General features: G+C 41.4%; 1 protein-coding gene across 3 annotated transcripts in view; it reads right to left on the reverse strand.

The window, feature by feature from the left end:
- LOC116443092 (potassium voltage-gated channel subfamily KQT member 1-like) overlaps nucleotides 1–26,383 on the reverse strand; it is a 429,428-nt gene that overhangs the window by 402,268 nt on the left and 777 nt on the right. For all 3 annotated transcript variants that reach the window (XM_032106956.1, XM_032106955.1, XM_032106957.1), the window contains exons 2-3: nucleotides 25,183–25,750; nucleotides 8,411–8,501 (exon numbers count right to left, since the gene is read on the reverse strand). In XM_032106956.1, the coding sequence (XP_031962847.1) occupies nucleotides 8,411–8,501; nucleotides 25,183–25,565 (474 nt within the window). In that variant the 5' untranslated portion in view covers nucleotides 25,566–25,750. The remainder of the gene's footprint in view (nucleotides 1–8,410; nucleotides 8,502–25,182; nucleotides 25,751–26,383) is intronic.

Raw genomic sequence — 26,383 nt, forward strand, 5'->3', positions numbered from 1 at the left:
TCACACTCACATTGTCACAGTCTCTTCCTGTTTTGATCATGGCAACTCAAATTGCCACAGGAATACCAACAAAAGAATTTAATTACAGATTTTAAACTGAGTATGTGCTATCTAACGCCTCTGCTAAAGTCAGTAGCAGCATTCCATTATTCTGTGTTTCTCCCTCTTGTCTGGGAAAAAGACCCAAAGCACACCTATAATAGTCCTTGCCCTTAAATTAATTTCATCTTTGAAGTATTTTTAGTTTTCTGAAGTCTAGCCACTGCATAAGTCTTCCCTCCCCACCTCAAATTAATAATAAAATAATACATAGTCATGTTCATGCTGTTATTAGTATAATTTCATTTTATTAATTTAATGAAAAAAATGCAAAAATAAGCTTAAAGGGAAATATGTATACAAATAGCTTCCACCCGTATCTAATTCAATCAGTCAAATAAAAAACCCTTGTGGAAAAGCCATCAGCTTTCTGTCCAGGAATGTCACTGACGACCAAATAAAAAAATGCTCACATTAACACAGAAACCCAACACTTTTACACAGGTATGTGTGTGTGTGTGTGTGTGTGTGTGTGTAAATTAAATATATAACCTGGAATTTATAATCTATCCCAGTTTGGTTATGGATAACTGCACTGGAGAAGCAGGAGAGGGAAGTTCGCTGGAGTGATTAAAGTGCACACATGAAAAAGAAGGGTATTTTCTCAGCTGCAGCTGTGTTTTAGGTGGAGAGCACACACAAGGCTCTCTTCACTTTTTTTATTGGAATATTTAGGTGCTGGGGTAAAAGGAGGAAGTGGGATGGCTAAATGAATAGTGTGTGCTCACGGAGATTCAATCAAGGAATGGCAGCTCCAGACAATGAAGCCTCAGAAAGAGGCATAAAGGTTTAATAGTCCAAATGTTTGCACACGTGTACTTATGCCCCAGATTTAATCTGATAACCTGTCTTCAAGGTTTTCCAGTCCTTACAGTTGAAAATGTCCATTTAGTGACCTGTTTAGTTTAATAGCTACTCAAATGCTATGAAAACCTACTGATACTGAAAATATTTATTTTCTACCATCATGCTGGCTCTTACAAAGATGACAGACATCCTATGTGAAAATAGAATACCCAACACAGAGAAGAAAAATGCCAAATTCTGCTAAGTGTCCTATAGTACCATTAGCTTACTCACACTTACAACTTTTAGGTGAAACCAATGCACTCAAACTTTAGAAGCCAGTTGTTTGGATACAAATGGATTTAACATTTCCTAAAAAAATTAAAAATAAAACATTTCCATGCACACCTGATAAATATGATGAATTTGCTGACTTCCTACCAGGAGCATGCCTGTCTTTCATTTTATTGCTATTTGCTGTTTCCTGCATGGAATGAAGCTGTACACTCATGAGGGAAGCACATGGTGCTCCCTCTGTAACAGCCACATTCAAGTGAGCTGGGTGACTCACAGAGGAAGAGTTATTTTTTAATCCTATTTAAGCAGGTAACAACTTTTCTCCAAAGAAAATCAACTACAGCCCCAACTATTTTTGAGCAGGACTCTTTTTCTCAATTGCTTAATTCTGAAAAAATACCACTAAGGCAAATATAATCAAATAGAGAATGAAGGAGATTCAGTAGGTTAGTGCCTGGAATTCTTAACTTCCCTATAGATCCACAGAAGCCTTCCAGCTCCCCCCAGCATGTCCCTGAAGGGACCACCTCTGGTAGGAGGGGAAGGGTTTAGCTTTGCTCCTGGGGTGGAATCTATCCAACATGAATATGCACTTCAGAATTTTAAATAATTATTTCTATGTTTCTTAACCTTTTGATTTGAGAGGGTATCAATATTTTGAGGAGAGGAACTGAAAAAAATCTGCATGTCTCTCTCCACCTTCCCCTCACTGCCAAGAGACTTTCTCAAGTCTCTTGGCCACATTCTGAAACCCCTTTGCACAGAGAACTCCACAGAGCCCCAGTGAGTCAAAGCTGACTAAGGGAATTACGAGTTGGCCCTTCGTTAATTAGTCTCAGCCTTACTTACTGCACACAGATTTCTATTTCAGACATCTGCAAAGCACACAGAAATCATTCATTATGTTCTGTGGTGCATCAGGCACAAGGTAATTTAACCCACAGGAATAACTGAATTATAATTCACATTGAGAAGCTTGAGAGTTGCATTTGATTCCAGATAAACAATGGCAACTCAGCAAGATCACTCAGCAGACAACTTGAGCTTATGGAATGTGTTGAAAGACTCATGGACTCAATTTTTTTCCTAATATGTTTAATGTATGAAACAATATTCCATCTCTATTTTAATAGTGCTTTGTATTGTAATAATATAATATTCCTGATCTATTTTTTCATCTTCCCACAGACCAACAAGAAGCTCAGAAAGAAACAGGGATTCTCCTCCTTGCTTTCTCTCTCAGAAGTTTACAAGAGTAAAAGAATACAGCAAATGCTTATGAGCCATAAGGTTCTTTTTACTCATGTGTATTCTGCACTTGTGGAGTCTGGGTCTCCCATAGTATGGAGGAATTGATGTATTTTCTCCTGAGGCAGTTTGCCTGTCAGTGTCTTTATGGGACTGGACACCTCACAAACACCTGCAGTCACCCAGGAAATACACACTGCCCAAATATCACGAAATGCCACGAATTATTATGGGATACCCTGTAAGAAATCCATTATCAGCTGTAAGAAATGATGTGATGAGGCCACCAGGAAGACTGCCTGTGAATTTCATGTATTGCACTACCAAAGTGCAATCACTTTATCAAACAGAGCTGGGGAAGGCCCGAAGTGTTCATGCTATATGGCAAAGACCAGATTTAGAATTACAAACTGGCACAAAGGCAGGAAATAGATAAAAATTCCTCCTTTTCAACTTTCTAACCCTGACTGCTTTGACAGCATGGAGAAAATGCCCTCAAGCATATTAGAATACACTCACTTCACCATAAATCACAGAGACCACTCAATTAAGCTTTTTGCAACCTTGTTTCTCCTCTGCTACAGTTTGGAGGTGACCCAGAACTTGATGACCTGACTACACAGCTTAGATGGGAGATGGGGCAAAAGTAGAGACAAACAAAAAGCAACAAGAGAGCTCCTCCACTGCAGATGTGTGGTCTCCTTTCAAAACCCTCACTTTGAAAACGGTGTTATTCCAAAGAGAAAAGCCACACTGATGTCCAGTTCAGAACCAGAGCAGTTAAATAGTGACATGCCTTAGCTGGCTTAAGTAAGCCAATTATCACTTGGCACTCTGAAGTTTGAGTACTTTGGACAGCCTTGCCTATATTTAGAGCAGGAGGATGTGCGTGTTCATGGCATGTGATGCAGAAAAAATCATATAAACCCCAAACTGAGCAGTGACTTTGGGAAAGCCACATAACAACAAGGACCCATCTGCAGCCAAAAACATCTTCCACAAGATCCTCCTCTTAAGCCCTGTCTCCTAAATACAGCCACAATGTGAGTCTCTGGCCTGAAAAACTTAAGCAGCAGCTGGTGTGGGAACTTCTAACTTCACATCTCAGCCTCTTCTCCAACAGAATTTGCAAACATGGAAGTGTTAATCCATGCTAAACGTAGTCACTACATGGGAATTTGCAGCAACCAAGAGGGCAGTAAGGGCTAACAATAGAGGCAACAAGTGAGGACTCTGAAAATAGAGTCTTTGAGGGAATTGTGTACCCTCTGGTGCAACAGTGCTGTGAACTACAGGTGTTCACGTGTTTGGGAGAGATGGGGGTGCTTCTTCCACCAAAGAAACCCCTCAGAGGAAAGCAGATGCATGAAGCCTGTCTCCAAAAGGAAGAGGTACTACAGGGCCTGAACTCATCCAGAAAAACCACTGGAATCTGGGATCCAGCCCTGCTGAAACAGGAAAGGTGATGGAAGCTGGAACACTAGCACTATCCTTGCTTGTGGCTCTGCTTGTAGGATATCACGTGCCCTTCAAAGTCTTAACCAGCAAGCCTGAGAAAACTGCAGGAGAATGTGAGCAGAACATGGTGACCCCTGGTGAAAGCCAAAGAAGAGACTCAGAAGCACTTCAGCTATTTTAATATAGAATAGTTTTTTTAAAAAGTCTCCTATTTTTTTTTGTTTCATTGAAAACAGACTGTCAGAGACACAACACTGAAATAACCAAGCATTGGGTCCAATCCAGAGGATCAATTTTGTCCTTTTGCCATTTAGCCAAACACAGTTTTGCCATTACCATTTAGCCAGAAAATGCTGTGCTGATCCACATTTGGATTATGTGCTCTGAATTGGAAAGCATGTTGAGATAAGCAGTATCTACAATCCCTCCTTCATTCCAGTGCAATGGCCACATTACCTCCTTCATGGCACACAATTAAATTAACAAAGTTGAATCAATGGGATTTATAGCAAAACCAATCTATTTTCTCCAAGTCAAGAATACACTTGGCATTCTTAAATTTAAAAAGTAATTAACATCAAGATACTAAATCAGAGAAAACTTTTCCCTTACTCCTGTAACACTGTCATTATACAAATTGATTAATTACTCTGCTGTTACTCACAGTGTGTAAAAACATCATGTATATGATGAAAATAATATTTTGTTCTTGCTTTTAGACTGGCACAATTAGTGAAAGTCATCCCACAAGCTAAGAAGCTCTCTTGTTGCAAGGTCTTTTTCAATTAAATAAGAATAAAAATCAGTCTTTTACAAACTACCATGGTGACCTCTCCTGGTAGAAAAATATATGACCTCTAACCATGAAAACAGATAAATCCTCAAAGGAGGAAGTACACCTGGCCCACTTTATAGCTTATTTTTTCATGCCATATCCTGAAAGATCCAGATGCCATTTACAAACCAAAACTGACACACAAACTTGTAGATCATCAAGAAAACATTACAGCGTCTTGCTGTAGAGGGAAAAGCCTAATTAAAAGGCTTTGGCAACTTTTAAAAATACTTTTTCAACAGAATAATCATAGAAACAGATAAAATTATAACTGTATTATTAGAGAACTAAAACTTGATACAAAATGGGAGGATAAAATGTTACCTAAAGCTGGGGCAACTGGGGATGAAACTCAGCTGTAACTCAGGATCGTCCTGAGTGTTGCAAACACTTTATTCACAACTGTGCCTTGTTCCACTGTGCATGTTTCCCCACACACTGTACAAGAACTTCTCATGCACCAGATCCTCAGTACTGCTGGACAGACCAGTGAGAAATCTTCCACTGGTACAGCTACAGATACCAAACAAGACTGGGGAAGCTACAGATTCATTTTCATACCACACTACAGGCACAATCTGAACGAAAATCAACAGTACATGCATTTAAACTTTGTGCATTGTTAAATAACATGTACTTTGTCATTCTGATCCATTTTTAACACTGTTGGAACCTCCAGGCTTCTCTCTGTAAGTATGAAAGATTCAGGAAGAGCTACGTTCTTCATTACCCATTCTGTTGGTGTTTACCAATACGCGTCATTGTGCCAATGCCACTGTCACTCCCCTCAGCTGCTGGCTTGCTAAATAGTCAGAGGAGGGAAAGAAATCCAATCAGGGATTAACAGAGCTCATACAATCTGTATATATGAAAAAATTTAATTAGAGTATGTCAGACAGAGCTAGGAAAAACTCTTCTAAGAGTGACAGTGAATACACAAAATACTTCGTGGTATGAGAACAAAAACCTCCTTCAAATGCCAATGTTTCAAGTTCAAGACAAGCAATTTCACCAGTCCCACTATCACGGAAGTAAACTGATTTTACCACAGTGATGATGAGATGGAGATTTGCATGTCATCTTCCCTTTGTAAGTGCAAAGAACAGAAGCTTCCTTTGAGCCCAAGCAAGAGCATCGAAGAAAACATTTATGGCCGACGGGAGGCACAGCATCAGCCTGTACCAGGAGCTATGGCTATGCAATGTTTTCAGTCATCTCAAAGACAACAGTTTGGCCTTCATACTGAAACACAGGGCTAAAAGCCATGTTCCTTTCCTCCAGAATTCACTTGAATTGTCAGAGACTTGAGAACATACGCTATGGGAATGGGGGGAGGAAAGTAAACATTTGGGGCTTTTTTACTCTAAGTTCTAGCAACTGCTTCTTCAGTCCCCTTTTTCCATTCAAGCTAAAAACACTCTGATATTCTCTCCCTGGTATATTCACAGAGCTTGTCTGAATTGGTTTCACAGCTGACAAGAAATTAGCACAGATCATCCCGATGTCTTAAGAACATTAACATAATTACCTCTTTGAAACACAAGACTCTGGTGTCTCAGGACACCATATATAGCTACATCTGTTACCAATGCCTCATCTCTACTCCAGTGACCCATATTATCCAAAATTGTATTTGGCACACCATCTCACCCTCCCTAAGAAAATACAAAAACATTTCAATGTCTTCAAGTACGAAATGCTATCCCTCTTGTCAGGCAACTTTCAACAGGACATTTTTGAAACTGATCCTTCCCAAGTGCTAATCTACCTCAATATAATGAAAAGTTGTTTTTTCACAAGTGGGAAAATACCATGAGTATCACACGCCAGCATTTATTTGCTGCTGAGAGCTATGCAATTACAGGGTCCTTCACTCAGGAGGCAAACAAACCAATTTCATTTTGAACTTGATCCAGTAGATGCCTTGGCCCAGTTTTGTTTCTCACTACACTGGCAGTGTCCTCTGTTCCCACTTTCAAGAGTTCAGGAAGAATGCACAGGCACAGGTTTCCATATTCTTGAGGGAGAAAACTCTGGTTCCATGAACAGTCAGCTGTGGTATGAAGTAGATCAGAGTCATGATCCTCCCAGGAGTAAAGAGAACAGCGATCTCCACACTTCTGTGGGGTGAACGCTTTCCTGGCTCAAATGGGACACCCAGTTGGAAATTCCTTCAGGTGATGGTGGGAAGAAGTGCTCCAAGCAGGAGTCCAACCATTTAGCTCCTGGTAACAAGAAGTCTCCCAACTCTATGAAAAAGAACTGATTTAATTAGCTCTAAAACCAGTCTTTTGTAATTGAAAGGAATTTATTTCAGACCAGACCAAGTTTTAAGACAAATGCATTCTAGGCAAGTGACTCTACAGTAGCCAGGAGAACAGCTACGCTCTGTGCTGGCCATTTCTAGGAAGGAAACTAAGGAAAAAGCAGGAGGAAAAACTCCAGAGAGGCATCCTCCAGGGTAAGGCTGTGACACAAGGAGACCAAGAAATTGTTCCATTGAGTGTGGATGACTCATTTGTTAGATGATAACAACACCTAAAAATAGCTGGCAGTGCTATGTGAGCACTCTGAGAGCCACACATCCGTCTCCATCTCACTACTCTTTGTCCAACAATGTGTCTGTGCATGCACTTTCCATCTGCACAGAAACAATCAGCTGAGCCAGGATCACTGCTCCCAGTGACAGCTCACCACGTCTCAGGGAACAGGAGAGGACCACACATGATTGGCAGAACACTGCACTTTGTTTGACACTGAGTGTGGCTTAAAGGCCAAGCAACATTTGTTACAGGATTAACTTTAATCAAGGTCTCGGAATAACTCTGGGATCTAATGATGGCTCAGTCAACTGCACACAAAAGCTGCACATGCTAATGTAGCCTAAGCCATAGGAAAACAAAGAAGTAACTGATTTTTATTTTCAAACCAGATGGAAAAACAAATCCTATCACATTAAAGGCCACCACTTAGGAAAAGGAAACTACAATAAGAATACTGAAATCATCACACTGAGATCAGAGGATTTGAGTGGCTAAAATACAAATATTGCAAGGAACCGTTTGAAGGTTATTTAGGCTAGCTTTATCAAGGATGTTTAATCTCCATTTTTCACTCTCCAAAGGTGAACAGAGGCAGGTGGGAACAGAGGAGGGACATCGTCTAGCATCTTCATGAAAGTTATTTGTACTTTTGATTCCCCACAAGCAAGCACCAACTTCAAACCCAAATCACTGGTGACAGCAGTGTGATAGGAGCTCTTCCCTCCTGTTCTGTATGGCAGCAAACCAGGCAGACAGAAATCACCCACCTCTGAAAAGCAACGTTCTTGGCCAACTTTTTACCATAAGACATAGAAAACAGACATTTTAAAAAGTCATTCCTATAGAATATCCTGTTCCATGCGGCCTAAGACTGATGAACACCAGTTGTCCACTGTAAGAGATGCACTTTGGGAAAAGCAAGTTTATAAAAACTGATAATCTAAAAAGTGGCCTCATAGTTCAAGGATCTAGAAAATAATCATCCCCATTAAACTGTGACCTTTCTTTAATGAAAGCAGCCACTCTTTAAATGTCCTGGTAGCATGCTTTGCATGAGGTTTTTAACACTAACCTCCCTCGGTCACCAAAAGCAATTTAGGTTTAGTCAAACTTATCAGTCCTTCCCAAAAAAAAGTTCACTCACCATCCAGAAAAGGGTTCCAATGGCAAACTCAGAATAATGCTCTATAGTAGACAGCACACTGAATAATAAACAAATCAGCACCAGGAGAAATCTGTAAAAAGAAAACAGTGTTTAGTGACTTGTCAAGTTGAACTGTAAATCTAGATCTAGTTTTTTCTCTCTCTCATTCACATAACTTTTTTCATCACAAATACTTTGTGTTTAATCAGTTAATTCTTCCAAGTCAAATGAGTACCATCATTTTGCTTTCATTCAGCTTTCAGACCATGGAATAAAAATGACAGGAATGCTGAACACAGTCAAATCAATAGGAAAATCTCACATAATCAAGTATATTTCTCAGGGAAGCTTGTCATTGTGAATGTTTCATGTTTCACTGACTGCTGCACAACTTAACGAAGACACAAACTACACTCAATGGGTTTTGGTAGCTTTTACATGAAAATTATCAGTGGAAATGCTTATCAAGAAGGGGAAAAACTCATGTACAACCTAGAGACCAGTGACAAGATGAACTCCTTTGGAGTTTATCCACAGTCTCACCCCAGTGGGCACTTTTATCAGTGTTCCAGAAGAACAGATGAAAGGCACCTCATCAAGTCCACACCTGACACAAGCCCAGGAGTTTGGTCATGAAGCTTGAGGGCAGAGCCCCTGGTTAGTGGTTGCTGGACAAGCTACAGAACAGATGTACAGGAATCTCATAAAACTCGACAGGAACAAACCTTAAGTCCTACACAAAGTGTGGGGAAGAAGACTAAAACATGTCCCCTTGACCTCCCTTTCCCAGGCTCAGCTCCTGTCCCTAACTCCCAGCTCCTGTCCCTCCCTCCCTCACACATGCCCAAGCAGCAAAGAGGGATGGGGAATGTGGGGTTGCAGTCAGACTACAACACTTTGCGCCTCCTCCCTCCTCCTCCTCCTCCTCCTCACACTCTGCTCCATAGTGAGCCTTTTCACAAGCTGCAGTCCTTCAGGATAAACCTTCCCCAGGGGCTGTGGGGAATTTCTGCTCTGGAACCTGGATTTCCTCGTCCCCCTCCTCCTGCTCCTCTCACATTGGTACTCAGAGGTTCTTTCTCACTCCTGCTTTTCCCTCTCTTCTCACAGCCCATGCTGTGCTTTTGGGCTTGCCCCAGGAACTTTTCCACCTAAGGCTGGGGGCTCAGCAATACATGTGTGCACACAGATATAAAGGAGCACACAACACAGAATCCCAGAATTATTCAGGTTGGAAAAGGTCTCAAAGATCATCGAGTCAAAACATCAACCCAACACTTCCAAGTCCACCATGAAACCCTAAGTGCCACATCTACACAATTTTCAAATACTTCCAAGGATGGTGATTCTACCACTTCCCTGGGCAGCCTGTTGCATTTATTTACTCAAAAACGCACTTATATCTATCTATCTATCCATCTATCTATATATATATATATCTAGAGAGAGAGACAGACAGACAGACAAACACAGGTACAGGTTTGGCACTTGGAAAGAACTGCTTGGATGTGGAATACCCCAAAAACATGTTTGTCTCAGATGGAAGGTAGGCTGAGCCAATATTCTTTATGCAGAACATTCAAACCACAACTCGAACCAGGGAAAATGGGAGAATGCTGCTATCTATGGGGCCCTTCAGCTTTCATTTTTCTCTTTTTAGAGTGCCTCAGAGTTTTAGACTGCCTTGGGATCCCCAGAAACATTGAACAGGGGATAATAAACACTGAAATTCTCTGGCATGTTTGGTGTGGTCATTCATACACCATTAAGTATGTGCTAACACAGGCAAGGAGAGACAGTTGTTTCTCAGCTGCCACATAGACAACGGCTGACATCTTCAAGCCTAAAACTGGATTTGAAGATGTAAAGAAAGAAAAAAAATCCTGCTTTCTGTCAGCTGGCTCTGACACTATTTAACCACAAGTGGAGATTTGAGAAGATCAGGGCCACCACTAATAAACAGATTTCTTAAGCAGTAGTTAGAGGTCTACATGTGCAACTGTCTCTGAATCAAGTTTGCATTTCTTCAATGTTGACCTATCCTGATCCACAATAAAAGGCAAAAGGGATCCAGATAATACATCTTAGTCAAGGGTAAAAGCACCTTTAGCTTGGGACAGATCTTAGCCACACTCATGATTTATGAGTTCCACAACCCTTTACTCAATTCTGCTACTCCTTTTGCTTCAACACACACGAATTGCCAAATTCACCAGTTTTACTCCCATCCCCAAATGTTTACCTCTGAAAACAGTGCTATGTTATAGGGGATACAGAGACCTGTCCAAGGCATAATAAAACTGATCTATTGCTTCAATGAGCTGCTGTACTGCCCAAAGATAAACCAGCAGAGGGGACAGAACCCTGCATTCCTGGAGAGTGATGCTCCAAAAGGGAAATCAGAGCAAAGCCTCAAGGAGAGATACTGAAACACAAGCCAGCCTTTAGCAAATGGAAAAGAACAAATCGATGAGGGGTTCAGAGCATAAGGGTATTGCCAGTGTCCAACACTAGAAGGGTCTAGGCTTGGGAAACTGCAGAACTTCTGCCTTTTCTTAACACAACAGCACTGCTTTCCATGTAAAGAAAATGCAGGTGTAAAAGTAAGGTCAGCAGGGTCACAAGAACCTCTTTTTCTTATCCATTTAATATGAGATCAGTACTGAGTACCCCCCTCTGTTGGATGCTGTGCTCCACCAGGGAGTTTTTTTTTATCCAGACACCTTTTACTTCCAATTAGCAATCCCAGTGATGAGTATATGGAGAAAAGACACAAAAACCCCAGCACACCAAACAACTCCAGCAGAGATGTAGCAAGCACTTCTCCAAACTAGTCAGTCTGTTGGTTCTCATCTTTTTCTGTGACACTGTTGTTCTACTCCTGCCATTGTTACACAATTTAATCCTAGGCAAAATGCATGTACAAAGAGATGGTCACTTCTTCTGAGTACAGACTCCTAGGTGCTTCCAGATCCCTGCCATTTCAATTATCTCCTTTCAAAATACCTTTGTCTTCTTTTACTGCACTCACTAGTAATACATAAAAATCCAGGGGAAATTCACATTCTAAATATTTTCTACCAAGACCCTGAGGATGACAGTGCACTTTACACCTTTTCCACTCTAAGGGAAGCAAAGAGAAAAAACAATATTCTTACATACCCTGTAGATATTATCACTACATCTTCAACCCCATCTCCTTTTAGGCTTCAGAAAAAGCAACTAAAAGAAAGAGGTTTACCAAAAAATCAAGAAAAAAATCATCCACAGTGCCAAGCTATAGGTGCATAAGGATGTAAGAGAGGACAATTGGTGCCTGTTTCTTACTAAGGCACCCCAAACTGCCAACACAGCCTGCAGGTCTTGTAACTTCAAGATAATTGTTGCTTCTCTCCTGGTTTTATGTATCAAGACTCAGATCTCTCTTTTTCCATTTCCAAATCACACATTAAAACCACTCAAAGGACCCTTTACATGCTCTTAATTTATGGCACTATATCCTCTGGCCAGTGAGTGTCACTCCTTCCCAATGAATAGCAAGGGCAGCTCACATGAGCTGAGTACAGATTCAGTTGCAGTGGGGACAAAGTCCAAGACAAGCACAGATTAATGAGTGAGGGCATCAAGAACAGCAACAACCACAAAAGAACAAAACAAAACAAAAAAAGCACACAAAAAACCCCAATCAACCAACCAAAAAAGACCCCAAACATTAAAAGAACCCCCCAAAACAAAAAGAAAGCAAGCTCATTCACCTAGTCAACCAGTAAGCCATGAACTGATAACGAAGATGTGTTCCCAATAATTTCTCATCACAGCAAAGAGGCACAGAAACAATAGATGTAGAAAAGAGGGCTGCAATTATTTGTATGGAATTAGACACGTGCTGCAGATCCGGTTCTCCTGCACAGCTCAGCAGCAAATTGTGGTGGTAGCATTCCTGTGAGGAGTTTGTCACTGGAGAAAGATGTGTTTCATTAAACAAAAAAGTTCTCTTTTTGAGTCCACCATGGCTGAAAGACACAGCCCTTAAGTGCCCTTAGTTGAAAATCCTAAATCAACTCAGCGATTTTCCCCTTTTATGTGATGAGAAGACCATACTTATTTTCCAGCCAGGCAATTTATGTGGAGAGAAAAAGAAGTGTTAATAGACGTTAAAAGTGCTTGTAGTTACCCAGACAATTGTATGTTAAGGCCCTATGGGCACAGATCTCAGCGTGTCTCAGACCCTCAGGGTTGGATCCAGCCAGATTAAAGCGAGTGCATGTAGGCTGCCTTGTCTTGGAGCAACACATCCACAGGGAGCAGCTCAGGAGACCTCCAGTACAAGAGCTGTGCAAACGTGTCAGATGTTAAACAGGATTATCTCCATTTTATTCCTTCCATGAATAATGGGAAGTAAAAAAAATTGTCCAGCCAGCATATACAGCATTAACTATGACACAGAAAATCCAAAACACAGAAACAATTAGGTTTTTCTAGTGTGTGTAAGTGCAATAAAAAGCTGTCCATTCAGTACTACAAACAAACCAACCCACGCTCTCAGTTCTACTGCTCAGAAATGCACTTAACGTGACATTCTTCTGCTGGCTTCCTCCAGGCTCTCTGGCAGTCTTTACCATCCAGTTTTGAGTCCCAGAAGATGGTGCACAAGGTGCTTTGAACCAAGACCTTCCCAATACCAACAACTCCTTTTCTGATATCAACTCCCAGAAATGCTGGAAACGTCCCCCAGTGGTGGTGCTTTAGATTTCGAACACATCCAGTCTTCTTTTTCTATGTAATCCCAAACAGACCTGGGACACACTAATAACCCTGCTGCGGGCAGGCTGTAATTTCCATGAGGACACAGCAACCTGCTGAAGTGAGAGGGAATGGAGGAACCTCACTGCTACTCCTCACAACCAACATGAAAGTAGATCTGCCTATCTTTTCCTTGAATTGCTGTGAAATTGAATTTGAGACAGATAAGGGATGGTTTCTGGTATTCTCAGCCAGAGTCACATAGACTTAAGAAGGTAAAAATAACGGGAGTATGTCAAGGTAGATACAAAACCAAATACAAGCCCAAAAGGGTTCTGTTTCAGGCAGTGATCTCACAGTACATAATCGCCCAACATAGGCAGCAGTTCACGGATGGACCACCTCAGTGTGAAGAAGCTGGGACTGCTTTCCCCTTGGATATGTGTGTCTGGAGGGGGACGCAGGACAGGGCTGGAGCTGAGAGCCTTGAGGTGCTATTCAGGACCCCTGGTTTACACAGCAGCCCCACAGACAGGGTTTAGCCACTGCTGGTGGTGCCCCTGTGTGTGCTTGCAGCAGTTTATGCTCAGTGCTCACCACAGGCTGCTGGAAAGAAGCCACGGGTGGAGTTTGGTGAGTAGGTGGTATCTGAGTTATGACAAAAGTGTTGCAGATAAGTAGTGAAAACAAAGGTCAAGTCCTCCCTGCGTCCCAAGTAAATCCACTCTCAGAGAAACCAACAATCCTTTTGCACCTTTTTCTCTAACACAGTGGAGCAGCATCTCCTTCCCCCTCTGGTGTGCCTGAGCCAGCAGTCAGTGCATGCTGCCTTCACAGCTTTCTTTAAGTTACTGACACTGTCACTGAGCTACACACCACAGTGCAGGTTAGCTTCGACAAGTCCACCCTTAAACAGCTCAATTAATTGCCAACTGATTTGCAGAATCCAACAAGCTACAGCTCTCTTGCCTCTCAGACAATCAGAAAAGCTCCTTGTGGACTGCTCCTAACAGCCTCTGGAATGCTAAACATAGCTCTAACCAGTGACCTTTCTAAACACACTGGAGGAAAAAAGCTTGGATGAGCGCCAAATTCCCTGTAAAGAGCTGGATGCATGGTGCCACAGGCAAACCTTCAACAGGGCTCCTCACTGAATACCTCTGGGTTTGTGTCAAGGTCTCGCTGCAGGTGTTGGTTTGAGGAACATGCTGTTCCTCTAAAGGCAATGGCAAAGTCTACCACTGCTAACTCATCAACAAGTGCCAAACAGATCCTGGGTCTCCCTAAATATTTCTCATTAGATTTCTGGGATACCTATAGGTAAGGCAAGTGCATGGGTGTGTGTTTCATACTGCTGACTTGGGGTAAAGCTATTTAAAGCTTGTCATGTGGGAATTTCCCTTTCCCCACCAGCTCCAGCCTGGCTTCCTCATATTGCCCCTGTTGTCCATACTCTCTCCTGCAAAAGACAATTCTCTGTGCTGAAAAGGTGAGGAAACAGGAGGGTTGTTTACTTGCTTTCAGGGAGTTATTTACGTCCACAGAAAACAGTTTCACCTGCTGGCAGCTGTTCAGTTCCTCAAGGGAGGAGTTAATAAGGCAGAGACATAAATAATTACCAACTAGTAGAGTTGGTCTACTCTTTCCTATCCTAAAGGAGCTGAAGTTCTACTTTCTAGTACTTTGTCCTCTTCCATTCTTTCTGTGATTCTAGAGGATGTTGAGCCACAATTTGAGCTATTACTTCAGCAAATACATTTTTCCTTTTCTGCCATAGAGCTACTAAAAATAGCAAAGTATTTCCTCTCAAAACACCTGGCTTTCTTATCCTTCATTTTTTTTTCACTTTTCTGAAGACAGAAACTTATTTGCAATCACCTATTTGCAGACTCTTCCTCATTCTCTCTTTGAGCAGAAAAATAATATTTTACTTATCAGAGGAAAGAGGAATATCTGAGAACCTCCCCTTTGGTTTCAGATTCTCACGTAACACCATTTCACACTTACACAAGATGAAGTGTCATGCTTTCCCAAGAGACATCTTGTTAATGTAAACTAAATTTTAGTATTTCTTGTCTTCTCAGCTCCTTAAGCCTCAGGCATACACAAAAATACAACTGCTTTCTCATCAATGCTTTTAGACCATCATCCTTAAATCTGTCCCATGTGTTAACCAGCTTAAAGAAGCCGTCCTGTTGCACTGGACTATTGATCAACCAGCATTAAAGGCTACAAATTAGTGCTTCTCTATGTCCTGGTCCTCCTAAACATTGCTTCCTTCTGGAGAGTAGCTAGTGCAACTGGAAACATATTTCTGTTGCTATTGTAGCCAGGGACAAATTCTGTGTAATACATTTATTGACCATGAGCACATTTCAGTGAAGCCTTTGAACACTGGGAACTAGGAGGTTAACTCAACACTGAGAACAAAATGATGGCAAGCTCTTTCTCCAGGGTGAACCTTTTCAAGGTCATGCTCTAACAAACTTATTTACCATGGAAGACAAGCCTAATGGAAGTTCTTAAAGGAGGAGCAGTCATAATTCCTCCCTTTAAGTTTTGCAGCAAATAATTCCATTTCTAGCAAAAACTGTGCATGTTGGGCTTTGTGTTTATCTCCTGCAGATAAGTGCACTTGAAGTGCTGATATATGAGATGCTTATGGGAATGTTATCTCTTGGACAACAAAAAAAGGGATGGGTGGGGAGGGGACAAACTTGTAAATTCACAGACAGAGATACGCTCCGTGGCAACCAAGTACAAAACACTAGCTCTGTGGCCTTTTGGGCTTTACCAAACTTCATTGACTCTGCAAAGTTTTGTTTAGAGGAAAAAACCACTTAAAAAAAAAAAAAAGAGCTCTATAATGAAAGCAAGTCAACAAAACTTATTATGGAAAAGCTATCGAAACCTATGCTCTGTAGTACTGAGAGGCCTGGACCGTGGGTTGCTGATGATTTTAACACAACCATATGTGTCCTGCTCCCTCCTCAAACCTGAGCTACCATGCCCCACTTCACTCTGTGAAAGCCTTCCAGATAAATAATTGCAAATGGCTTCTATATGTCTCCAGGTGAAATTACACAGAAACCCTGCCTTTTAGATTCCTTATATAATCCTTTATTCTGTCTGCTGTTTGCTCCAGAAGATTTGAGCAACCTGATTTAGTAGAAGGTGTCCCTGACCATGGCAGGGGGTGGAACTCAATGATCTGTAAGGTCCCTTCCAACCCAAACTGTTCCATAAGTCTAAGATATGAAGCCAAAATGTTCTGGCCTACTATCACAGTAGGGGAGAAGAAATTCAGTTGCTTCAGCTGGACTTAGAAAAACACATTGAATTGAGGCTAATATGTCCAAGTAAATCTATGTGCAACTACACCCACTTGGGCTTCAGCTTTTTTCTGGATGACAGACTACAGAGTTGTCTAAAGGAGACCAACCGCTTTAAGTCAGCCTGTTGTTAGGGACAATAAATGAGTTTAGCGAACAGAAAGTTCTGTGAGGGGCTCCAGCAGCATGGGCTGCTTTCTATTTTAACTGGTCATTTTGTGGCAGGAAAACTAAGGAGAACATTTCTGTTTTTTCATAGTATAAAAGTGCAAGATGTTCTCATTCTTGAGTGCATGAAGCACTACACTTCCTTCTAAATGGGACTATAGTGTCTTACACTGAATAGCCATGTGCTTCTGGAAAACATTCTTGATGGTCTGAATAAAACCTCATTCCTGGTCCTTACATATTTTTGTTATCCAAAGGGGTTTCTAAGTCATGAAGAGAAGGTTGTCCATGTGCCTTTGTAGGCAAGTTTTGATGTCCCTCAGTTCTCTCATAAATCTATTTCCAGGCTCCTGAGGTTTGATGTTTCTTTGGAAGGTCTTCTGCTTATACATATGTGATCATACACAAATTAGAGTTGGTTGGAAATTTTGGTAAAGGAACAATTTTTCTGCTGAAAATACCAATCTGTTAAAATTAGAAATAGTCTGGGAATGTGTTGGTTTCAGCAGAACTGGAGAAGGAGACCAGACAGGTTTTAATGGAAACCTGCCTAGCTTTGGACTCTACTAACAGGGAGCATGCCTGGCAGAGAATTTGGCCATACTGGCCTTTCTTTTTCCTGCCTCAGAGTAAAATATTCAGAGATTTGAAGCCCTTAACCAAAGGAAAATTCTACCTATCACATGGATATACTGAGGATATCTGTTTTCAGCTGTCTCTCCTGGGTTACACCCAGAAATGCCCAATAGCCCCATTGCACCTAACATGAAGTTGCCCTCCTGGCTCCGATCAGAAATAACATGTCATTATTTCTACAACACCAAGGGAATTTAAAATTTCACTTACAAATAGACTCACCTGCATATGCAGAATTCATCACAAACAGGATTGGATCAACAGCTAAAACCAATGCTGTTCAAACCACAGCATGAGCCACACACCCTACAAAAACATCTCCCACTTGAAACCAGCTTTCTGCATCAACTGACCCAAGCTGCTGTATGCTATTTATAAAACATCCACAGTTCCCATTAGTAATGAGCACTTCACATTTCCAAAACATTGACAGCCTTATTTGCTGTTCTTTGAAGAGCACTAAGATTTGGATTTTGCTTTTTCTACAAGTTTATCTGGTACTAGTTCGGAACTGACAAATTGCATTCATGCATTTCTTAAAATCAGCAGGAGCACTGATCTTACTGAAACCTTCTATTCAGTGCCCTGCCCTTCCAGGGATTTAAGTTCCTTGATTCCACTGAGTGCCTGTATCTTCCACTGACATCTGTGCCTCTGTGTACCTCTTGCTCTTTTTTTATCTTTGTATGCCTTGCAATCTTCCATTCTGATCCTATAGCTAAGACTTTCTAGAAGAGACATAATCAGTTCTTTAAACAGTGACAAAACCAGCCCATCATCATGACTTCAGTGTTGATGAATCTGATACTTTTATCACCAACCTTGACTGTGACACAAAAGGCAGTAGGTTTTGGTGGGTGATTTATGACACACCTCCAAAGGAACAGGAAATTCCAGCCACCATTTAAAACGCAACACCAGCCTCCTCATAGTACTCACATTAAATAATGTTTCTTGGGTTCAGAAGCAGAAAAGGGAGAGAACGAATGCATATAATGATGTTGTGCAAATGAATCCACTAAGTTAATGCCAGCTTGACTGTCAGAGAGACAACTGAAACACTTTTCTTCTTGAATTTGGTACCATATGGCATCCACAAGTTAATGAGCAATTACAACATTAACACTGAGGAATATCTTTTTATTTTGCTGGTTTCTGTAAGAACAGAGGGTTTTTTTCCCCAAAAGCATAACCAAATTCCATCAATAGCACCATATCAATGTCAGGCTACAGTATTTGTTTTCACTACAGAAACAACATTAGCCTGTGGGGACAGATGTTAAGGTGTATTCATTGCTCAAATTATTACAAAATTGAGCTTCTAGAACAAGATGGATTGGATTTCTTACAGAAATGATGGAAAAAGTCATCAATAACTTCAAAAAATGAAAATAAAATTTACTCATGCTGTGGCTTTGTGCCCTGTGGTTAGGTGACTCTGTGCCTAATACAAAGTACTCCCAGATCCAAGTTCTTCCTCAGGAGCTTTTGTAACATCTCTCTCCTGAAAAGACTCCCTGGTGCCAAACAATCTAAAGGAGCTCAAAGTGAAGTGTTTTCATCTTTGGGGTTATTAATTTCTCTCTCCTCAAGACAAATGTCTATTTTAACCAAACAAGAAAAGACACAGCGTGTCTCATCCCCTGTCCATGTTAGCTGGAACTTGCCAACTGGCTCAAAAGTTTTTGTTAAGGCCCTTCCAGACAGACATGCTCAGACAGTGTGGTTGCAGAAACCTCATTTCCTTAGGAAGAGAGATTGAAAATTAATAACTACCCCCATGTATTTTTAGAACAACCAAATCCTGGAACTTTATAGAACCCTAATGACAATTTTCTTTAATATCAGTGCACCTCCATTAGCAACTTCAGCCATTCCACCATCTCATCCAGCTGAGCATGCAACCCTAAGCAGTAAGAGGAACATCCCACTCAAATGAATAAGGAGTTCTTGAGTTTCTTCCCTTCAGTACTGCTTGTCTTTTGGTACCTGAAGTTTGTTACCAGAGACATCTGCTTAGTACCTCTCACTAGTTAGTACACAGATGAAAAGTAGCTACTATAGTTCTAAACTGAAAACTTTGTCAGTGAAATTTCTATATAAAATTCCAAATAAGTAACTGTTACGCTGGCAAGAAACACCCTGAACCTAATAATAATAATAATAACAACAACAATAATAATATTAAGCCTTACTCTTATGAAAGCACACCATGTCTAGAACTGAGCTGTGACATCAAGGTGAAAGCCAGAATCTCAAAAGCAGCCATGTGCTTATAATTACTCTGAACTTTAGCTGCTTGTGTTGGTTATATTACAATCACATCATTGGAAAAAGCAAAATATCTGCTTGCATTCTAGAGATAATTGTGGAAAGGACAGAAACGGGAATTTGACAGTCCCTTTGAGATAAACAGTTATAAATAATGGGTTATACGCTCCATTTCCAGATAAAAACAGGAGCTGGAGAACACTGTGCTAACTTACTTCAGTTCACTAAAAAGCTGCTACACGCAAAGAATCAAAATATATGCAGGCAAGTGCTGCATTAAAAGGAGCCACTAGACCCTTACATTTTTTGCCTTTTAAAGTTCTTTACATCAGCAGCAGTTGTATGCCAAACAAAAACAGAATATCAGCCAGAATGGTGGCTCTGAACTTCTGCAACTTCATTTAACAGAACACGACTAGAGCATTTCTTACATGAAGTTGAAGGAAGTAAAAAAACCTGAGAAAGCAAAGTCTGAAGAGAAACAATAATAGGAAAAAATTGCAATTTTTAATCTGTCCAAATAGTCTGAATTCACTTGTTTATTCATTACTCACAGTGACACAGACATTGGTACCCAGAACCTTTTCTAAAGGAAAAACACCTCCACTGGCCAGCCCCCCTTTTATAAACGTGTTTTTGATCTTTTGTACTTTCCTCCCAAAGTTTTAAGTCCATGACGTTATTGATGTTGTTCACATTTTTGTAAGGATCACGCACTCTTAATTATTCAGCAGTAATTGTTCAGTTGAGATTTTTCCACCAAGCTGCCAGGAACAGGTAAACGTGTGTGTGTGCACATGTGCTTCTCTCTGAAGGAGCTGTGGGAGCTGGTCCTGAGGAGGAGGGGGTAACAAAGTAAATCTTTGGCATGTATTCATGTAAAACTGAGCCCACACCGCAGCTCTCTGGTGGGGAAAAAAAAAAAAGGAAAAAAAGAAAAAGAACTTTACCTCATTCCATTCCAGTCTTGGCCAACTGTGTTAGCACTGGTTGCAGCCCCATTAGACCACTTGCTGACATGCTGCAACTCCTTAAGGTCCCCAAAGCTCCTCATTTCCTGCTGATCTAGATTCCTGCCATTACAGGAAGCTGATGAAGCGTAGGAGGGCTCCACTGAGTGCCAGAAGCAACACGAGTTGTGCAGCAGAAATGTGTGTCCAGAAGAGAAGAAGGGAAGGTGACAGAGGGGCAACAAGACCTTTTGGTATTGGTAAGCCACTATGCCAGCTCTTGGGAAACCATACCCTAGGGAAGACATTGTCCTTGTCTGTGCCACACAATTCCCAGAGACAGGCAGCATCCCCCAGGAATGATTCGGAGCAACAGGCATTACCCTCTCTGAGTCACCATTTGGAGGAGTTGTTTGCCCAGAAATCTCAAGGCAGCCTGCAGAGCAGACTGTTGCTACCCAAACTCTGCATTTATGAAATGTTTTGCAGTCAAGACCAAGGTGGTCTGCAGTACTTGCCACATGATTTGCAACGTTCCTTTACAATTATTGTGCACAATTTTACCTGACATTTAACAAGTGATTTTGATCCACTAGGAGAACAATAGTGGGTCAGTGTTTCAAGGTGCTTATTGTGCTTTACTAACCTGACTGAAGACCATCCACTCTTTCCCACTAGGGTAGGTTTTTGCTGGTGTCAGAAGCTGAACTGGCTATCCAAGTGTAACTCCAAGTTTAACTATCCAAGGACAACTACAGCTGGCAGGAGCAAGCTGAGTGCTGAAGGTGGATGAGGGGAGCAGAGCTGTTAGATCAGCTCACCTCACCCCATAAGAGGTTATGGGATACAAAGGCTGGTCTAACTTTTGAATGACAGCAAGGTCTAACACTCATTTAACAAGTGGCCAAACCAGCTCAAAGTGACCTGGAACAGCTGCAAGTTCTCACTTAAGCTTTTGCAGTGTTATACAGCAAGAAAATGGCAGGCCTGAGAACACAATTAAGAGTCCCTCTCCGGGGCCTCCCTCTTGCATTGGACTTGCCTCCCTTCCCAGCCAGCCTGTGGTTTCTCCAGTGCCTGACAGCAGCCCTTCCAGCTGTGCTGACTCCAGGGGTGATGTGACATCCATTTGCTAAGAACTGGACTGGGACCAACAGCTCCTTTTGTATCTCCCCACAGCCATCACTGCTTCTTCTTCACTATTGACTTGGACAAAATTCAAATTAGTTGCCTATGGGTGAAAGGTTCCTTGTCCCATCCTGAATTCCATGCTCCCGCTTTTCCCTAGCTTCCAGCTGTCATCTCCTACCCGTCTTCCGTTCAGTGGCTCTCTGAGCTTCTTGACCATTTTCAGCTGTCCCCTTTGTGCCTTCATCCAGCTTTCTGACCTCTTTCCTTTGTCCCTCCTGCTTAAGTCAGATTCTCTTTGCTCTTGAGCTACACTGATCTTATATTGTTTTCCTCCAGTTTCAGCATCACAGGCACCACTCTCAGCTTCCACCACAAACCAACCTGGACCTCAGTGTCTCGATCCCAGGTTCTCCACTCTCCCTCTTTCACCACACTCATTGTTAGCCGGTTGTCCTGCTCCCTCACTTCTTAGTCCAAGGGAACTCAGGTTCCTTCTTAGTTTCTGGCTTTTAACTGAAAAATTCAGCTACCCAGCCAACAGCAGCTGGAAAGACCAAAATTAGCAGTCACTGCATGCTCCAGAGAAATGGAAAAGATAGGACAAGATGGTTGGACTGCAGTGATAAAAGCTACAGGGTGTAACTGAGGGGCAAAATACTATGGATCCTGGGCACACTCAGGGGTTTCCGGCCTGGCACCCGCGCTGCAACATCGCCTCGGGCTGACACAAGGTGGCCTCTGTGGCTCACAGAACAGGACGTGTGACAGACAGACAGGTCTTTGTAGGCATTCCAGCCTACAAAGTAGTCACTAAATGGATATAGGCTTCAGAAATATATCCATCACATAAGTAAGATTCCACCTGCAATTAAATGATTTAAATGTGTAGGTTTGCCAAGTAACATCATTGCTGTAAATAACTAATCACCAATACATGTTGTATTTTTCTTTCAAGGGACAAAATAGGAGGGTTATACCCTAATACCTGACATTTGGATGTGATTTAAGCAAGTGCACAGCTGAGTTTAGAAATGAATCCAAGCCAGGCACATGCTTCTTTTTCTGGACTGAGGACCACACAGCAAATAGCTGGACTCTAACACAGGTGATCTCCTACACCCCAAGGCTCCTACACAGCCACAGGAATTGCTTGGTTAGGATCAATATCCTGCCAGTTCATGGAGCAGCTGCTTCCCAAGTCCTCAGCTCTTGCTAAGTGAGATCCTCTACTCTATTGGGGATTTTAGTAGTGAAGTATTTCAATCCTTCCAGTAAAGTGGAACAATATCTCAGTGAGAAGGTTTTCAGGACTGGGAGGAGGGATTCTCAAGTAAACCCACTCACCCATTCCAACATTTTGTTTTGAAACCATAATTTCAACCTACACTACAACTCCAATAACTCCACTAAAACAATACAAATTTTAGGTTTAATTAGGCAAAAATAATTCCCTTTTCTAATAAAGGTCCTTAAGAACTTGAGCTTATTCCCTGAAAAGAAACTTCCTACAAATATTATGGGAGATGAGATTATCTTGGTAATTTCAGAATGAGAAGAGGTCATCTCCTGGAGCACTTGCTGCTCCCTCGCCTTGCCTGGTTTCGGAAAGTCAGGTTCTTTCTAGCAGAACTGAGTCCAGATCAGAACAGACCCCAGTCCCTCTTGGACAGAAAGCTCCCCCAAGTTTGTACATGAGTTGTGTGATCTTTGTGGCACATGAAGGACAGAAGGGACAGAGCACATCCAGCTCCTCCAGTCTACACAGATACCAGCCATGTACTTGAAAGTTTGGATTTGTTAGGAAAACAGTCATTAGCATCAGATCAGCTGCACTCAAGTTACCTCCAAACCCACACATAAAACATGGGAAGCTTTTTAAAAATAAATTACAGGTTGTTCTAATTATAAAATTAAGTGTATTTTAGATTAGTAGTTTATTTTTTTAACAATGTTTCCCTGTAATGATATATCATCTTATAAGGCATGTTCTTTCCAAACCAGAAACATGTTATTTAAATGAACACATCATGTAGTTATTGGGATAATTATTAGCACAAATATCCTTGAGACAAAATGCTTGCCAAAAGCTGTTTCAAATGTTTCCATTTTAGCGGCCTCAAAGACAAGTAACTTTTAAAAGCACTCAATTTACATTCTCTTTTATGTAAGTTAGGAATCCTTAAAAAAAAAGATTGCTGTTGGTATTACCAATATTTTCTCCAATTTTCTAGTACTGAGGGGCTGTACGGATTTATATTTTTTATTTTAATGCCCATTTCAGAATAAAAAAGTGCATATGAAAGGTCGACCTTAGTTGGGGATAAAAGTAACACAGATGACGAAACATTTGCATTTTAGCAAGATTAGCAGTCTCAAATAGGCTTAAATTATGACTATTCATATATTTAAATCTACACAAATCACATCTGTTTAGTCCTTAAGAATAAAGCATGCTATAAGCACAGTCCTTGAAAGAGGCCCTATCTTTTTACTTGGAGAGATTTCATGAATCAAAAAATCCTTTCAAAAATCCCTATATAATGTTGAGGGGGGAAAGGCAGCAAGTATTAATGAGACTATTTTATGCCAAATAGAAGCATTAGGATTCATCCTTAGAATTATCATCTATTTCTCTGGGCAGTTCCTGACTGCAGCCACTGATAATGGGGTTTTTTTCCAAAATGCAGTCAGGCCATAGCTCATCTCAGACAAACTGAGTAATTTCAACACTCTGCATTTCTTTAGGAAATATGCTAATTTTATAATAAAAGCAAGGCCTTTTGGCTCAGCTGGCCAGTAAAACTTGCTCTGGTCTCAGTGAGAGCACAACTGGATCCTTTCTACAGCTAAGATGACAAATTATCTTTCTGTTAAGCAGCATTCAGAACAGTAATTGAGGTCTTGCTAAGCTTGACAGATACCATAAGCAACTCAAAGGAAACAGTAACAGCTGGATTAATATATTAACCACCGCTTTACAAGGGCAAATGGAAGCCTTAATTTCCTCCTTGCATGTACTATATACATGGTATAATGAAAAACATTTTGCTAAGTTTGTACTCATTCCACATTCACTACTATAAATCAATTCAAATTAGTAATGTTATATGTTTGTCTAACAAATTACTTGTTTTGGCACTTCAGCATGAGCAAAACAAACTTAGAAGAGCAGGATGTGTCTGATCACAGCTAGACCTACCACATCTGCTAAAAACTGCAGTGTCTGAAGCTGGAACAGTGTAAAGCAGCTCAATCAGCAATCAGAACTGCCAGGAGAGTAAGGGACTTGTCCTCAGAAATACCAAATCTACATGTACATCCTTGAAAACAAAGATCATTTGAAGAATAAAAAGCCTTCTCTGGAAATGATAATGGATATAGTAGCTGATCCTTTGAGGAACTGGCTTTTCCACTGCCTTCAGGGGATTACTCATGCAACAGGTTTTGAGCCTAGAAGCTCAGGTACTGATTCCCAGCTGATTAAATGGGCAGTTTCAGGTTTTTCTTACACCAAAGATCATGCAAAAATCTAGGTACTTACACAGCAAAATGATAGATAAAACACTTCCACCCACTGGGCCTCTCCAGGAAGTTGTAGACCTGCCCCTGTGTGCTGGTTTTGGTCAGATATTGGCTCTGGAAGCACTCCGTGGTCCGGGCCCTGCCAGCTCCGCTGTCCAAGCAGGCTGCAGCCTTTGTGCCTTCCCCGGGGCTCTGGGGAATCCCAGGTCCCTTATCCACGGAGGGGTCTGGATTCAGTGCCACAGGAGAGTACTGCATGGTGCTTAGGTCCCCCCTGACTTCCAGCAATGCTGAGGATTTGCTATTTCCACTCAGAGTGCTCAGCTGGAGAGTGGAGCCTTGATCCTCCCCACGGTGCTTATACACGGGGTATCCAGCAGTTTCTCCGCCACCACAGGACATCCTGCAACAACACACAGGTATTGCTGCCTCTGATCAATATTTAAAGTCATGAAGGAGGGATTGGATGTCTTCCCTGCCCAGGGTTCTCCAGCAGCTGATAAGATGACTTTGTGCTGTTATCACGGAGCTTCTCTGTTGACACAAGTGTGAGCTGCCAGCCTGTCACCTGCTGTCACTCACAGCCTCTGAAATTAAATCAGAAAAACATATGAGACAGTGACACGTGCTTGACACCAGAAGGAACAGGAGTCTGGGAAAGGAAAGAGGTTGAGACTTCTGGAGGAAGGAAAGAAAATTAAGTTTCAAAATGACATTTTTAAGAAGGAAGCCTAGAACTATTTAAACAGTGCAACACTTGTACAGCAGCAGAGTCTTGAGAACTGATCCTACCAGATTACTTTAAGCTGAGCAGTTCTTGAAGTGTCCTGATTAGAGATGGAAGTGTTGCCCAAAACGCACCTGAATGAGGCTTTGAACTTCAACACCTACACCTCAGGAGAACTCATCTAGACCAGCAACATTACAGGAAGATTTTAAGACTTAAATAAATTATTTCAGTCACCTCACGGGACCCGATCTTGCAGTCCACGGAACCCTGAAACAACTTTTCTCAAGTGTAAAAAGGAGGATGCCATTAATGATAACTGATACTGGGAGGTTAATATTGCTACAAGGGAAAAGATCGAAGACTCCTGGCCTGATCCCCAATTTTCTTCAAGCCCTTTAATGTTTACAGCTAATTTTGCTACTCTCAAACAAGTACCTAGACAAAATAGAATAGACAATAGGCTCAGTATGTATTTCATGAAGCAGATTTA

The sequence above is a fragment of the Corvus moneduloides genome, chromosome 4 (assembly GCF_009650955.1).
Source record: "Corvus moneduloides isolate bCorMon1 chromosome 4, bCorMon1.pri, whole genome shotgun sequence".
NCBI lineage: Eukaryota > Metazoa > Chordata > Aves > Passeriformes > Corvidae > Corvus > Corvus moneduloides.